Source organism: Pleuronectes platessa, chromosome 14 (assembly GCF_947347685.1).
Source record: "Pleuronectes platessa chromosome 14, fPlePla1.1, whole genome shotgun sequence".
Classification (NCBI taxonomy): Eukaryota; Metazoa; Chordata; class Actinopteri; order Pleuronectiformes; family Pleuronectidae; genus Pleuronectes; species Pleuronectes platessa.
Window position 1 is genome coordinate 10,147,084 of NC_070639.1, and position 14,543 is coordinate 10,161,626.

Consider the following 14,543-nt stretch of genomic DNA (forward strand, 5'->3'; position numbering starts at 1 on the left):
CTGTTATTAGAAAACATCTCCACGTCTCTCCAGTGACCACTTGTGATCTGATTTTACTTCACTTCTATGAAAATCAACTAGTGCATCACTTCTGAGACCATTCTAAAGTCCAATTGTCTTTTTTTGTTTTTAGCCTGAGTATGACAGACAGGTCGGTGCACGTACGTGTTTGTGAGTACATGCACTGAATTGTAAATATTTATAAAATAGGAAATCAATGAGTCTATCAATGCTTATATTGTGGCAGGCAGGCACAAAATAATCAAAGTATGACAAATTCTGAGAAATTACATTATTTCTTTTGTTTCATTATGAATTTGCGTTCCAGACCACCTCAATATGTGATCTGTGTGATTGGACCTGCAGCCTTGCACTCAAATATATAGCTGTATGTGTGTGTGTTAGTACATTGCGTGTGCAGCTATTACTGTTTTCTTACAGTCATTGAGCTCTACCAGTTTTTTCTACATGCTACTGTTTTTATAATGATATTAGTATTTTCTTTTTATGAATTACTTGAAGACTACTTAGGAATTGTGTTTTTAGAGTATTCAAATGTTTTTGTGGGATTGTGTGTTGAAGTAAATTGGATTTATTGTGTAATTTTAGTTTTTTGGACGTGTTATAGAATTGGGTATCGAGAATTGTATTGGTATCAACTAGAAAATGTTTGGTATCGGGACATCCCTGTAGGCAGAGCTGTCCACTTGTTATTGGATCAGCCCTAAACATCCACAGACCCACATGCACATACAAGTAAACACTTACATCTGTGTTTTTGCCACTTCTCAACCTGACGTCAGTCTGCAGTCTGTCTACCCTTATGTACAATGATTACACCTCATCCCTCATCTTGAACGTCACTACCAGCATTCACATTCCCTCCAAACATGCGCACACAAATGCGTGTGCATGGCACACAGTGGTTGTTGTTCATTGTTCATTCATTCATGTGGCGGGTTTCATGTTCGGCTTGATACAACATCATTTTTCAGCCCACTTTCTCCTTTCCTGCCATTCCCTGAGGGACTCATCGACCACAAGCCCACAACTCTGATTGTGCAACACACTGGCCTCTTTCAAACCAAAGGTACTGCCTCTCGGAGCACATTTCAGCCTCCTTGCGTCACCAGCAGACACTGAACTGCTCTTCTCGAACTTATTGTTATTGTTGCTTCACAAAGTTATAAAATCACAGTACTCTACATTAAGCAGATCTTGGAGTTGTACTGTTGAAACAGCTGTATTCTGTTAATGAGTAAGACTAATGTTCAGTGTTATGATGAGTAATGTGAAGGGGTGGGTGTGCGAGGATGCCTCAACAGCACTGATTGCTTAACATGAGGACAAAATTCAAACAGCTTCATTAAGAAGTTCAGTAAAAATATAACCTAAAAAAAACATTAAGATAAAGTGAACAGGCTGGTTTCATGTGATTTGCATCAGTAAAACGACCAATTAAAAATTTCCTTTGATTTACCGCTACTTAATCGTTGTTGTACATGTGGTACAGTACCAATTAGCAGATGCTTAAACAAGGATATGCTCTATTGCTCTGAGCAGTAATTAATTAAATAAGTATAAGACAGAAAAGAAAACTTGGTTCTCCAGACAATTGGTCAGTTGAAGGCTTGTTCAGTTGCAGCTACTTTTAACATATTTTTTATTTTGCAGTATATGCTTAATGGGTATCAGAAGTAGCTCAAGCCTGTCCCAGCATGCACTGGGAAAAAGTCAGTGCAATGTCGTCAGGTCACTAATTAATTGCACAAACAGACAAGCGCATTCACAACTGCAGGTAGCTTAGTGTCCCGTCACCTGACCTGAACTGTGGGAGAAGACCTGTATGAAATAACAGTTCTTACCCTCAGCTGGACGGCAACTGTGATGGGCCCACATCGCTCGAGCCTCTGGAGGAATGAGCTCGAGCCTTTCTTCTTCAAGATCTGACAATGGAAGTAGATAATAGGGAGAACAAATATTATGTGCATCTTCCTACAAATTTCATGTGAAGATCATCAAATTAGTCTGTCTGCTGTTATTTAGGGCACTTTTTTCTTTTTCAAATATCTCAGGACAGATGCTACTGTCCATGCTGCACAGGTTATTAGGTCCCATGAGGTATAAATGTTATATTGGACTATTTAAATACAATTGACTTGATTTATACCATCTCATTGCCTTATGTTACTGTATAAGGTTGCAGGGGCAGAACAAAAAAGTGAAAGAGGTATATGTATTTTGGAGATGTCTATTGAGTAGGGCTGGAACAATACTAGTCTAAATCCATGGTTCTGCGAATATCTCAAATTATTTTTGTGAGAGGGGGTGTCGTGGGTGAATAACAAAAAGCAGGGGGGACATTTTATAAACATCAACATTTGGAACAGTAGAGACAAAAACACTAAAGAACTGGACTTGAATTCACATAAAACTTACATTAAAGGAGATACAATATATAGAGAGGCTCAGAGATGGGAAGGATAGACTGAAGGAGACTCAATATATAATCAACATATACAGAATGATGTTACCAGGTCTGTCAGTTAAGCTTTTCAAATTAAAAGTCATGAGAAAAGTGAACGACACTGGTGCTCTGATTGTTTGCATGTGTCTGCATGCTTGTGGATTTTGTATTTCTCCAATTCCCAAAAGTGGATAAATAGCACAGTGGTGGGAAGTATCTTAAATTAGACTGTTTTCTCCCCAGAATACTATCCCTGCTTTTTCACTCATCGGTATAATAGTCAGTTTCCAGTTGAAACAAAAATATACTTTGTGATTGTGTCACTTTATGAAAGACTGTGTTCCCTGTAGCAAATTCCCAATGTTTACCCTAATTTTAAATGGCAATTATTGGCAACAAATCAGTGTAACTCCAGGCTCATTACACTGTGAGCAGTATACTGTACCTTGGTAAGGTCATGGTACCGCCGAGGCTGTTGGGGGACGGAGTTGGCAGTAAAAAGTGAGGCTGATGGCATCCTGTCGAGTAACAGGGCAGCTTTAGGCCCCCTCTGTCCCATGCGGCCCTGAGAGGCTGGCACCAACGACCCGGTCTGAGTCAGTTTGGACTGGAAGAGCTGCTGCAATAACACACTCTCACTAGCTGCCGGGCACAAAGCACATAGAGAGAGGAAAATAAGGGAGGAAAATACAAGCGAAAAGAGGCAACAGCATTGGTGGAAATAAGGGGGTGGAGGAGAGAAAAAGAACAGATTGGATGAAGAGAAAGACATGGAAAGACAGAAAGTAAGAAAGAGGAGGAAGGGAAGAGGCTGGCGAGGACATATAAAGTTAGGCACCACATAAACAATAAGTCAGGCAACGAGAGGGGGTGGACTACGCCACTCGACAACACGTGGAGTGGTCCACAAAAACAATGAGCTCATTCAGAAAGGCAAACAACATGTGTGAGAACGTGGGCATGTGAAAGGCGTGCTGAGGAAAAGAGACAGAGAAAGAAAGAGAGGAGGAAAGGATGAGGGGTAGGCGTACTAACCAAGTAAAACAAACACAAGTTGGACACATTTAAGGACTTAATTACAAACAGCTCGAAGAGCAACTATCTTTTCATTTAAAGCAATCATCTGAACCATCTGAATATTGACTTAAACTCAGAGTAGGAAGGAGGGGATGAAGGAGTGGATGGATAAGAAGAAACCACATTGTGTGTTTCAGCGTGCACGGATGAAAGGCAGAGAGGCATCTCCGCAGTCAGACGGGGGGATACCGGCCAAGTGTGAGTGAAGGGCGAGCTTTGAGAAGATTAGCCTCATCATGGAAATTATTGCAATTTGGCTGCTGGACGCAAGACTCGCCTGGCAGTAACACAACGGCTGCCTGTGTCGCGCTAACCACAACACCCCACATCTGGCACCTTCTATAGACAATATATACACAGACACACAAAGAGTGGTTTTGTGTGTTGTTAGTTTGCACAAGAGTGCATCTTTGTGCTGGAGTGTGCTCTGACGCCACAATGTGCTTACATGTGTGTTATTAATGGGGTACTTACACTTCATCGTAAACAACAGATTCTGAGGAAGGAGGTCTTTGTTTCTTGTGATTGATCCCGTGAGATCATATGAAATCTGGTGGAAAAACATATTAATGGACATTCACATTAACTACTCATGCAGTGCATTTACTTTTATATAGAACATAAAATATACCAATCAATTTACTAATTTAGACTAATCCATATCGTTGTAAAAGCACCAATTTGAATTTCAATCTACTGTGAGATGTGGTACTAAAAAATGTTTTGTGGAAAACTACAGCTTCTAGTAGGAGGGTTATTTGGAAGCAAAAACAGTGAATTGTGATTTAGTTTGCATCTAAAGCCCCTTTTCCACTGGTCAAGAAACCAGGTCACATCTGGCTTTTGTCTGCTATGAAGATGGATACAATCATCATTCACTCCTTGGTCAAATGACTCTGCAGTAGTTTTTAGTTTTTTTTAATCGGCTCCGGATCCAATCAGCACAAATCTGACACCCGGGGATGCGCAATAATGACGTCTTATTCTTCTACTTTCATATGGCAGTCTAGACACTGCACTTTTCTGAACAACGTCATGAAGTACATTGATCTGGGCATGTTTGCAGATGCATAAATATCCATGATCTTTGTGTATGTATTGTACATCTTGGGAGGAATGTGGAAAAACACTGGCAAAACAGTGAGGTGTGAGAATTTTGTGTCGTGGTGGCTTTACCAGAAATAGACAAACCTGCATATACTCGCTAATTTTGGTGTAAAAGACATATTGTACTGCCTATTACTACATACATGCATGAGTGCAACACAGACGGACCTGTCCAGCATAGTGGCAGACAATGAAGGCTGGGCCCTGATCTTGAGGTGGGGGGTTTCCATTGCCATCCTTGGTGGTGAGAGAAAGGCCGTGAACGGGACTGGAGTCCAGCTGGATGGAAAGCCTCTTATACAGGGTCTGCTCTACTGGCCGCAGGCTCTGGCTCTCCTCATCCAGCACACACAGAAGTCCCTGAGGCCTCTGGAAGAGGAACAAACAAATGATCAAATGAAAAATATGTCATTCTCAGAATCTTTTCATTGATACTTTTAGTGTGTCCCCCTGACATCAAACTGCATATTATTATCATATTAGTTTAAATGTTACAATTATGTTATAAGCATCTTAACCACAAAAGGCCAGTTATAATCCAATTTGATTTATATTTTTATTTCTTACAAAACATCTTACTTTTTTCGTAACATCTGATTTCCGAATACAATTTCATTCAGGGAAAAAGGAAAAAGTGAAATTTGCTTAAAACATTCCCAGAATTAGAGGGAAAAAAAAGATTAAAAAAAGTCCCAGACTAAACCCATTTTTATTAAGTGATGGAATTTGCTGTGAATTGAAGTTACCCATGTGATTTGTAAACTTTTTTCAAAACTCTGGGTGGAATCAAAATGTCAAATTACATCGTGAGAGACCAAACTGGCCTGGACTGGTCCAAACCAGGAACATACAGTACCTGAAGAAAGAAGTCCAGAACGGCTGACTGGTTGCTGTGGGAGCATGGGGTCTCCATGGCGATGCCCTCCTGCAGACACTCAGCCTGCTCCTGCTGGAATAGCACCTCAGAGACGTACTGCCTCAGCCGTTCATTGGTCATGTTCACACACAGCTGGAATGCACACAACACACACTTAAGTCGCACGCACATCGACCTGTAAACACACTCTTCAATGTACACTGTGAAGTTCCTCAGGGACATGCGGCTGAATGTTTGTTTTTAAAGCAAACAAACGCATGAATACCTTCTCAAACAGAACCTGCTGTGGCACAAACAGGGAAGTCAATTGGGCATAAATGGACTGCCTGACAACACACCTGACCCAGAAAGCATGAGAACTGTTTACAGGGACATCTCCTGCATGGGGCCCACAGCAATAGGTACCCCTCTGTACGGCATTTCTGCTAACCCACAATAATATGAAGCATCTTCCTGCCGAGACATATGAACTCTTCCTCACCCGGCAGTCAACCAACCACAGCACAGGGAGGAGTCAATCAAATGGGTTTTGTCTGATGTGTGTGCTTGTCACACTTGTGGTTTAGTGAGCTGACCCCTTTTTCAACCCAGGATCTCGTGCATGTTTCCTTTGTACACTTTTCACATCTAACATGAAAACAATAATAACATCCTTGCTATTGAATGCCCTGCCAACCAGTCAAGTTGAGTTTGAGTGAGTTTCTTACATCATATGTGTATTAATGATTATGGCCAAAATATATGTTGCGTTGTGACTAAATCTTATCAGTTCATCCTTGAGTCTAAGTGAACATTTGAACCAAGTTTGATGTCATGCGTGTTATGTGCGGTCACAGATACCTTGACCTTTGACCACCAAATTCTGATCAGGTCATCCTTGAGTTTAAGTGAATGTTTGCACCAGATACAATGGAATTGTTCTGAGGACAAACCTGATAAATCATGCCCAAAGACATGAGGTGACATTGATCTGAACTCATAATCCTTTCCAACAAAATTGAATCAGTATTTCTGGAAGCCCTAGCGAACATTTATGCTGAATTTTAAGGGGTTTCCTAAAGATTTAAGTGATATTTCATCTACAAGTGAAAAATGTGAGGTCACAGTGAACTTAAAATTCGACCTCTGACCACCATAAATCAAATTTCATCAATGAGGCCAGGTAAACCTTTGTAAAAAATATTAAGTAGTTCCCCCATGGTGTTCCTAAGATATTGGGTTTACAAGCACCCGGATATACAGACAGACAAACTGAACACATAATGCCTCCAGCTGCAGCTGTCACTGGTGCAGATGCTAGACCAAGCAAGACTTACAAAAAATATGGCAAAAAATGAAGAAAAAATCAAAATACTGATGCTGTATTCAATTGCATTTGTTAGCTTTAAGGTGACATTTACATGACTTTTTTTTTTTGCCAGTGATTGCTTCAGAACAGTACTACGACCTACATTTAGTCTCGTAGGCGGCTTGATTGAGAAGTGCTGATTTAGAGTTGTGTTGTTCTGTACTGCAGACGGCTAAAGTCCTGTTTTTCTTTCCACAACGTTCGCCTATTCGTCGTCTTCAGGTTAGTCTAGTCCACTAAAGGCTCAGTCCCAGCAGGTGGTTGATTGAGTTAGCTCATTAGCAAAGTGCTGAGCAGATACAACACAGCCCTGACAAACACAGCTCTAATTAACAAGCACTAATGACCCTGATCATGCTGCGCATGTGGAGCGTGCCTGTCTATGTGTCTGCATGTGTGCGGATACATGTGTGTACAAACATGTCAGGACTTGTTTGTCACTTATGTCATATCTTACGGTGGCCCTGAGAGCTCAACGAACAGCAACTTAAGAAAACACATGCAAGTTGACAAAACACATGCAAGTTGACAAAACACAAGCAAAGTTAGAAAACATCTTCATCAATTTCCCAACACAACACATTACAGAAACGCGCTGCAAATAGACAAACGCGCTGCAAATAGAGGGGAAAACACAACGGAAGTGTTTCCAGAGGACAGCTAAAAGGGATGGACACTGCTGCCACAGGAGACACAAAAACGTCCAATACACCATACAAATTCGGTTCCGCACAGGGGTCGGGAACCCGCGGCTCTGGAGCCGAATGCGGCACTTCAGCCCCTCTGCAGTGGCTGTACAGTAAAGTGTTGTGCATACGCGTTTGTCTATTTGCAGCGCGTTTGTCTATTTGCAGCGCGTTTCTGTAATGTGTTGTGTTGTGTTGTGAAATTGATGAAGATGTTTTCTTACTTTACTTGTGTTTTGTCAACTTGCATGTGTTTTGTCAACTTGCATGTGTTTTCTTAAGTTGCTGTTTGTTGAGCTCTCAGGGCCACCGTAATATCTACTGTTAGAGGTCATTATGTTTGTTTATCCAGAACTTACTCCTCCTGTTCTCTTCTGTTCTCCGTGGGTGGTGGCTAATGTGTGTGCTATGAGCAGGCGGATATATTAATAGGCAGCTCAGCAGCAACAACTGAGAAAATGTATGAGGGAGAAGAAGTGGGCACCGCAGCCATCTGGCAGACATAGCTCCTCTGTTTTTGCTCATTTTGTTCTAAATCTCCTTTTCTCTCTTCTCTTCTCATACTTGCTCTCGCTCTATTCGTGACCTGAAGAGAGGTTATGTTATCCATCACATCCATTTGGGTCAGAGAAGAGCCAGTGGTAGAGTAAGGCAGCTGACATTTTAGCGCCCCCCCCCCCACACACATACACACACACACATCCTAGTCACACACACTGGGAAAAGCTAAGACAAACACACAGCAGCTTTAACAAAGGCTGGGAAACGGAAAAGCGAGGGCATGGAAGCTTTGAGTAGCAGGAACAAGTACTAAACTAACATCAAACTAACGTCAAACTAACATCACACAAATGTCAGATACCTCTTAGCCATGAAGGAAGTCAACTATGATCTGACCAAACCTTGTAACACAAACCAATGTGCATATAGACACAGTGACACAGACGTTAGACCCATGTGTCGTAGGTGTTGTCCTCATTTCTCTGCTCATCACACATAGATGAAGATGGTGTAAAAGAACCACGTTATCTACTGAATATGCTTAGTAATGAGTGAAGGTTTGGTGTTCATGCCATGCAATGAGCCTGGTCATCAATGACCTGCACAAAATGGTCAGTAACACTTCATAACATGATAAAGCAGTATCAGACATTTGGCGGCGATTGCTATGGCACAACCCAAGTGCCGGGGGCAAATGGGAACATTTTAGAGACATGAAATGACCATATCAAACAATTGCAACATGTGTATATGGGCTCATCAAGTTTAAAAAAAAAATATTTATAGGTCATTGATTGATTGAACAAATTTTCTTTCTATATACTACAATTTCCTGTTTTTTCACCTAATTTATTTATTTATGATTGTTATGACTGTACTGGGGGGGGGGGGGGGATTGGGTGCGCGAGTGCTTTACCGCCCGCTTTTACAACTCTATCGCAGAGGAAACACTGAAGCTATCTATCAAACTGAAAGATGTTGTTTTGATGTCGCATTCGCTCCAGCTTGCCAAAGATCATGTATCCACATATATACAATTACTTTAGCTATAATAAGTTTGCGATGAAGGTATTGTGCAAAAGATGTCTGAATCATTTGACAATATATTCTATTAACAGTGGGTGCTTGATGAGCACATGACTGATTTACAGTGATAACAGGTGAGCAGCATAGAGCTGCACACGCTGTACTCAGTACACGATGCAATATAATTACACTGATCTACTGACAACAAGCAGTGGTGACATGCTGCTCCATTTGTACAGGGTGTGTGTAGAGGCACACTTACTAAACTGCACAACAGGTACACAAACATACTAGAGGTGGAGAAGAGGACAAGTGATTAAATTCCCATTCCAAAAATCGATTTCTGTACATTAGACAAGATCATTGCCTCTCCTCACTTAATACAGTAGGTCTGCATTGTGCAGTCAGATGAAGCTGCCACAGGATGCAGTGGAGAAAGAAAAATACACAAACTTGTCTGATCTTTGCTTAATATACAATCTAATAATCTCCCCTAGAAGTGTGTTACTTTGTTACCTGGTGTGTTACTTTCATGTAACGTACTGAGAACTATTACACAATGGATTTTCTCATGTTTTTAGACACACACACACGGCTGTGTATTACCCCATGTTGTCACACACAGGCATTCATTGTATCAACTATCAGTTCAACTGGGGACATCTGAAAATCACGCCACAGTCAGCCACAGACCTCACCTCATTCATTACAATTATATACTTAAATGTTTGGGCGAAAACAGATTGCGGCCCCAAATATTTTAACAATTTGATTAGGATCTGTTTGAAAATTACAATAGCACATACTATTCATGGAGATATTTATAGGTCTGGAAGGCCATCCATGCCAATCATATTATTCAAGGAATGTCATAAATGCATTTGGTTTTATTAGGAGAAATCAGTCAGCTTGGGGACAACAGGAACACGTGGTGTCTTTGGGGGAAGAGTTGACCAATATCAATTAAAGTAAGCAATATCCCACCTGCTCAAATCCATTCCTCTGAAATTCTTCAAACCCAAATATGTCCAAGATCCCAATTTCCAGGGCAGGATCGCTGGAAGAGATAAATGTTTACAAAGGATATTTAGATGACACAACTTTTGTTACATCACAACTTCGCTGCTTGCTTGTTTTATCGCATCAAGAATGATCATGTAGTAGTGTGTGTTTGTGCATCTGAAGGAGATGTGCCATAACTAATGTGTTTATCACTTTCTATGGTTGGTGTGTAAACAAGGACAAACACATTCCAGAAGAAGTGGTTTGGGTTTTCTGACGGTGAGATAAGACCTCCCAACATCAACAAAGCCAAGGATCCTATGGCCTCCACCTGGGTGTGTGTGTGTGTGTTTGAGACCTCCACATAAACCTTGGGTGTGTCCTCCACCTCTGCACTGTTATTCCATTTCAGTGTACAAACTTATTTGTGTGTGTCATGCAATGTAAACTATTACTAACCTCCACTCTAAATATATGTGTCAAGCTACGATATGAGTTTCGACACCACAAGAGTTAGTGCTTGTGTCTGATGACAGATAAACTTTATTAGTGGCGTTTGTGATAACAGATATCAACGGTCTGGGTTTCGAAATATTTTTTTTCTGGTGGTTACAGTATAAACACCCCTAGGCAGACATGGGCATAAACAAACAAGCAGGTAAGTGTGCACAAACACACTCAAGAGTTATACCCAATGTGGTCATTCTGTCCCTGAAGGTCGTGGTTGATACTGTTGACCAGATAGCTGAAGAGGCGTCCATAGATGGCCTTGGCAAGTTGGTCTCTGTACTGTTCTGACATCTCTACAGTGTGGCGGCGAGTGATCACATCACCTGATACAAAGAGGAAAACACCAAAGTGTTAGCATCTGACAATTTGTTAAGTTTCTTTTAAAGGTTTTTGATCATTTCCATTGCAGCCAAGTGTTGTTTTCTGCTTCAAGAGACATATTCTTGATAGAGATTGGATGAGACTGATTTTAGCTTATCACATTTATTTTGTTATCCGCATCTATGTTGGTGATAGAAATATATTTCTGACAAAATTTATAAATATCTCACAAGTCCACCAGAGAGCCCTGTTGTTTCATGTTAATATTATGTGATAAAAAAAAAAATATATATACACACACACAAGCATACAAACATAGTCATTGCCAGATGCCGTACTAGCAGGTCAAAACAAATGCTTCATGGGCCACACTTTACACCCCTCTGCATCCTCTCAGAAAGGTGGTGTCTATACAGTGAACGCAGCCTCTAAACACACAACCAGAAGCCCAACTGATTAAATTCACTTTGTATACTGGAGAGCCAACAAAAACCAGTGCAAATAGATCAAAAACACAAGGGATCAGCAATGTCTTATTCTTGAGACGCTTTGATCCGTCACCTTGTGTTTTTAAAACAAATGTCACGACTGTGCTCAATGCTGCAGAGGACATAAACACTGAATACATCACCTGCTCCCAACTGTGCTGTTGAACTCTAAACACTATGGCTTCACCTTATTTTTGTCTATAGGTTAGAGGAAATGCTGCCCCAGTAGTGGGAAAGTGTGTATGTATAGAAGTGTTCCCTCGTCACCAAGGTTACGTTTTGGCAGAAAGGCAGCTTATAAAACAGGTGACTGTCTGGTGTTCAGCTCATGCTGGTAAGCTGCCAAATACCGTAGTACTCCAAGGGAGCGAGAGCAGGAGGAGCTATGATGAGGTAAACAAGAAGAGATAATGTGATACCTCCTCCTCCTCCTCCTCCTCCTTACCACCTACACACTGGAGATATGGCCCCAGCTGTGTTCGTGGCACTGTCCCCTTTCCACAAGCTGCAGGTCAGAAGGGATCCCCGAGTGCAGCATACTCTCAGCGATCATGCACGGTGACAAGCAGGTAGATAGCATTGCTAGCACCGTTAGCATTGCTGTCTTGTTCTGTTTTTAGCCCACAGACTCTATAAACACAAGATGTAGCTGTGGTGTTTGTGGCTTAACAGCACCGTGATGATTGGTGTGTCTATTTTGTTTTTTTGTGGTCTGACAGGTGAAAATAAGGGTGTCCAACCAGCTGTCATGTCTACGTCACTGCTAACCTGAGCAGGGGGCATCTCGCTTTTTTTAACCTTATAGATGTGGGGAGGGCCAACAGTTTGTGCTTGAACTGGATCCCAACACAAAAAAACAGAAGCAGGGATAACAACACACACAGAGGGGGTGTGACTAGATCCTCAATATGCTAATGCTCTACTATATCTTTATGGCTGCGATATTATTTGTTGTTAACCGGCTGTAAATAACTTTTAAGAGTCATCCTGAGGCTCGATGAAATGTAAGTTGCTGCACTTTCTTAAAGTCTCTATCAATATCTTGCTAATGTTCTTTCTCATTATGTCTTTGCAGGCAAAAACACAGGAAGGGCCAAGTGATGGTGGAAGCTGGTGAGGCCTTACCTTTAAAGTACTGGACATCAGATGTGAGGGCGGTGCTTAAGTCGTTGGCGGACACCTGCAACAATCCAGCAACTGTGGCGAGACGGACAAAGAGAGATAATGGCAGAGTAAATGACACTGACACGATGACAGGATGAAACCGAGCATCAGGGACGTGGTGCTGATGCCATCCCGGAACACAATCAGGTCCGTGCAGCTCTGACAGTGAAATCAGCTGAGTGCTACGACGGCTCATGCCTGTTTAATCTATCGGCCGAGCTGGAAGCAGTTAGTCATCAATGGATTTCTGAGCAGAGCCCATAAACAAGCAGCGGGAGGTGACAGCAACCCAGGAACCCCTTTGCTGATATCACTAGCCTCAACATCGCATCACCCTGACAACGCCTGGCTCTTTCCCATTCGAGCGCTGATGTCATTTGTTTACCATCTCAAGAAAGGTCAGGGGTCAGAGGCTCCTCATGTGGTGGCTGTAGAATTAAAGAGCCAGACAGAGAGAAATCACTGTCCCAATAGTGAGAAAGTGCATGAAGTGTTCTGTCCTCACCAAGGTTACGTTTTGGCAGAAAGGCAGCTTATAAAACAGGTGACTGTCTGGTGTTTAGCTCATGCTGGTTAGCTGCCAAGCAGAGAAACAGCGAGAGGAGGAGCTATGATGATGCAGCCCTCCTCCCCACCACCTCCACTTAGACTGGAAATGTGGCCCCAGTTGTGACCAGGGCACTGACCTCTCTCCAACAGCTGCAGGTCAGAAGGGAAGGCTGTATCGGCTTCTGTCAATGCGGTGAAACGTATGTCCCCAATATGGAGCACAGCGGATAGCAGCGTGAACACTGAGTCAACCTCCTGACAGAGAGAAAGAGAAGAGAAACACACAGACAGAGAGAGAGAGAAGGACATTAGAGTAAAATAATAGCTTACTTTGGAAACTGGCAAAATCTTGGTGCAATTCATTTCTTTTTTTTTACCATTTAATATTTAATATCAATTTATACAATGGAATATTAAGGCCACTTTTGCAACGTGTGATTGTTAAATCACAAAATTATTGTTGAAACCTCAGTATAAATTGTCTTCACATGGCCCCTAATGCGCCTTCGGTACTTTGCACCACATGACACAGCCTTATTCAGATTCGTATTAATGCCAACAGATCTAATGAGAGCAAAAAACGAAATTCCTCTCGAAAAAAACAATAACTAAACTCCTTGTATACCGTGACCTTTTGAGTTTATTTCGAACCAATCCCACATGGAAAATACTCATTTAAGACTAACTGTGTGATTATCCTTAACTCAAAATAGTCCCCAGGAAATGCAATAGTACTATTGTCTTAATGCTGCTCAACTCTTATTGAACAAATCCTATGTTTTTTAAGCCTATTTCCATTTTCAGTAGGAATAAATGGGCCTTGGACTGAGAGTGATAGACGACCATATTGATCGACTGACATAAGCATTATTTGTTTGGAATTTTGATGGGATTTCTTGACAATAACAGAAATAAAGAATAACCGGCATTATTGTTCCATGTAATACAAAATTGTAAATGTAATGTGAATTTAACACTAGCACATCAACCCTCTTCCCTCCATTCACACTTCCCACTCTCCCTTCCTCTGTGCCCTTGAGTAGAGGACGCTTAATGGAATACCCCATTACCAACTGCTCTGAGAGGGGGATGTTTGAGTTTGAGGGTGTGTGTGTGTGCATGTGAGTGCATGTGAGTGTATGTGAATATGTCTGCGTGTGCACTCTCTCAAGGCAGGATATTGGAGCTGATATCTGGGAGATAAACACAAGCATTAGTCTCTGTCTGACACTCTATCCAGAGATAGACCCCCCTTCCTGTTAGGGAGGAGAAGAAAGGGAACGAGGCAGAGAAAAGGAACGATAGGGAGCACTAATGACGATTGACCTTTGGGTCTGGACTGGGAGTCGTCCCCTGATGAGAGCTTAGACATAGACCAATGGGTGCCATTGTCATTGGGTCCACCACTTGCACTTCCACT

The 14,543-nt window shown here is 41.8% G+C and overlaps 1 protein-coding gene across 1 annotated transcript in view; it reads right to left on the minus strand.

The window, feature by feature from the left end:
* Positions 1 to 14,543, minus strand: part of myo16 (myosin XVI) — a 79,595-nt gene that overhangs the window by 25,242 nt on the left and 39,810 nt on the right. The window contains exons 18-26 of the mRNA XM_053439400.1: positions 13,261 to 13,378; positions 12,536 to 12,607; positions 10,783 to 10,924; positions 10,074 to 10,146; positions 5,508 to 5,660; positions 4,820 to 5,020; positions 4,019 to 4,094; positions 2,913 to 3,109; positions 1,866 to 1,946 (exon numbers count right to left, since the gene is read on the minus strand). Coding sequence (XP_053295375.1) covers positions 1,866 to 1,946; positions 2,913 to 3,109; positions 4,019 to 4,094; positions 4,820 to 5,020; positions 5,508 to 5,660; positions 10,074 to 10,146; positions 10,783 to 10,924; positions 12,536 to 12,607; positions 13,261 to 13,378 — 1,113 coding nt within the window. The remainder of the gene's footprint in view (positions 1 to 1,865; positions 1,947 to 2,912; positions 3,110 to 4,018; positions 4,095 to 4,819; positions 5,021 to 5,507; positions 5,661 to 10,073; positions 10,147 to 10,782; positions 10,925 to 12,535; positions 12,608 to 13,260; positions 13,379 to 14,543) is intronic.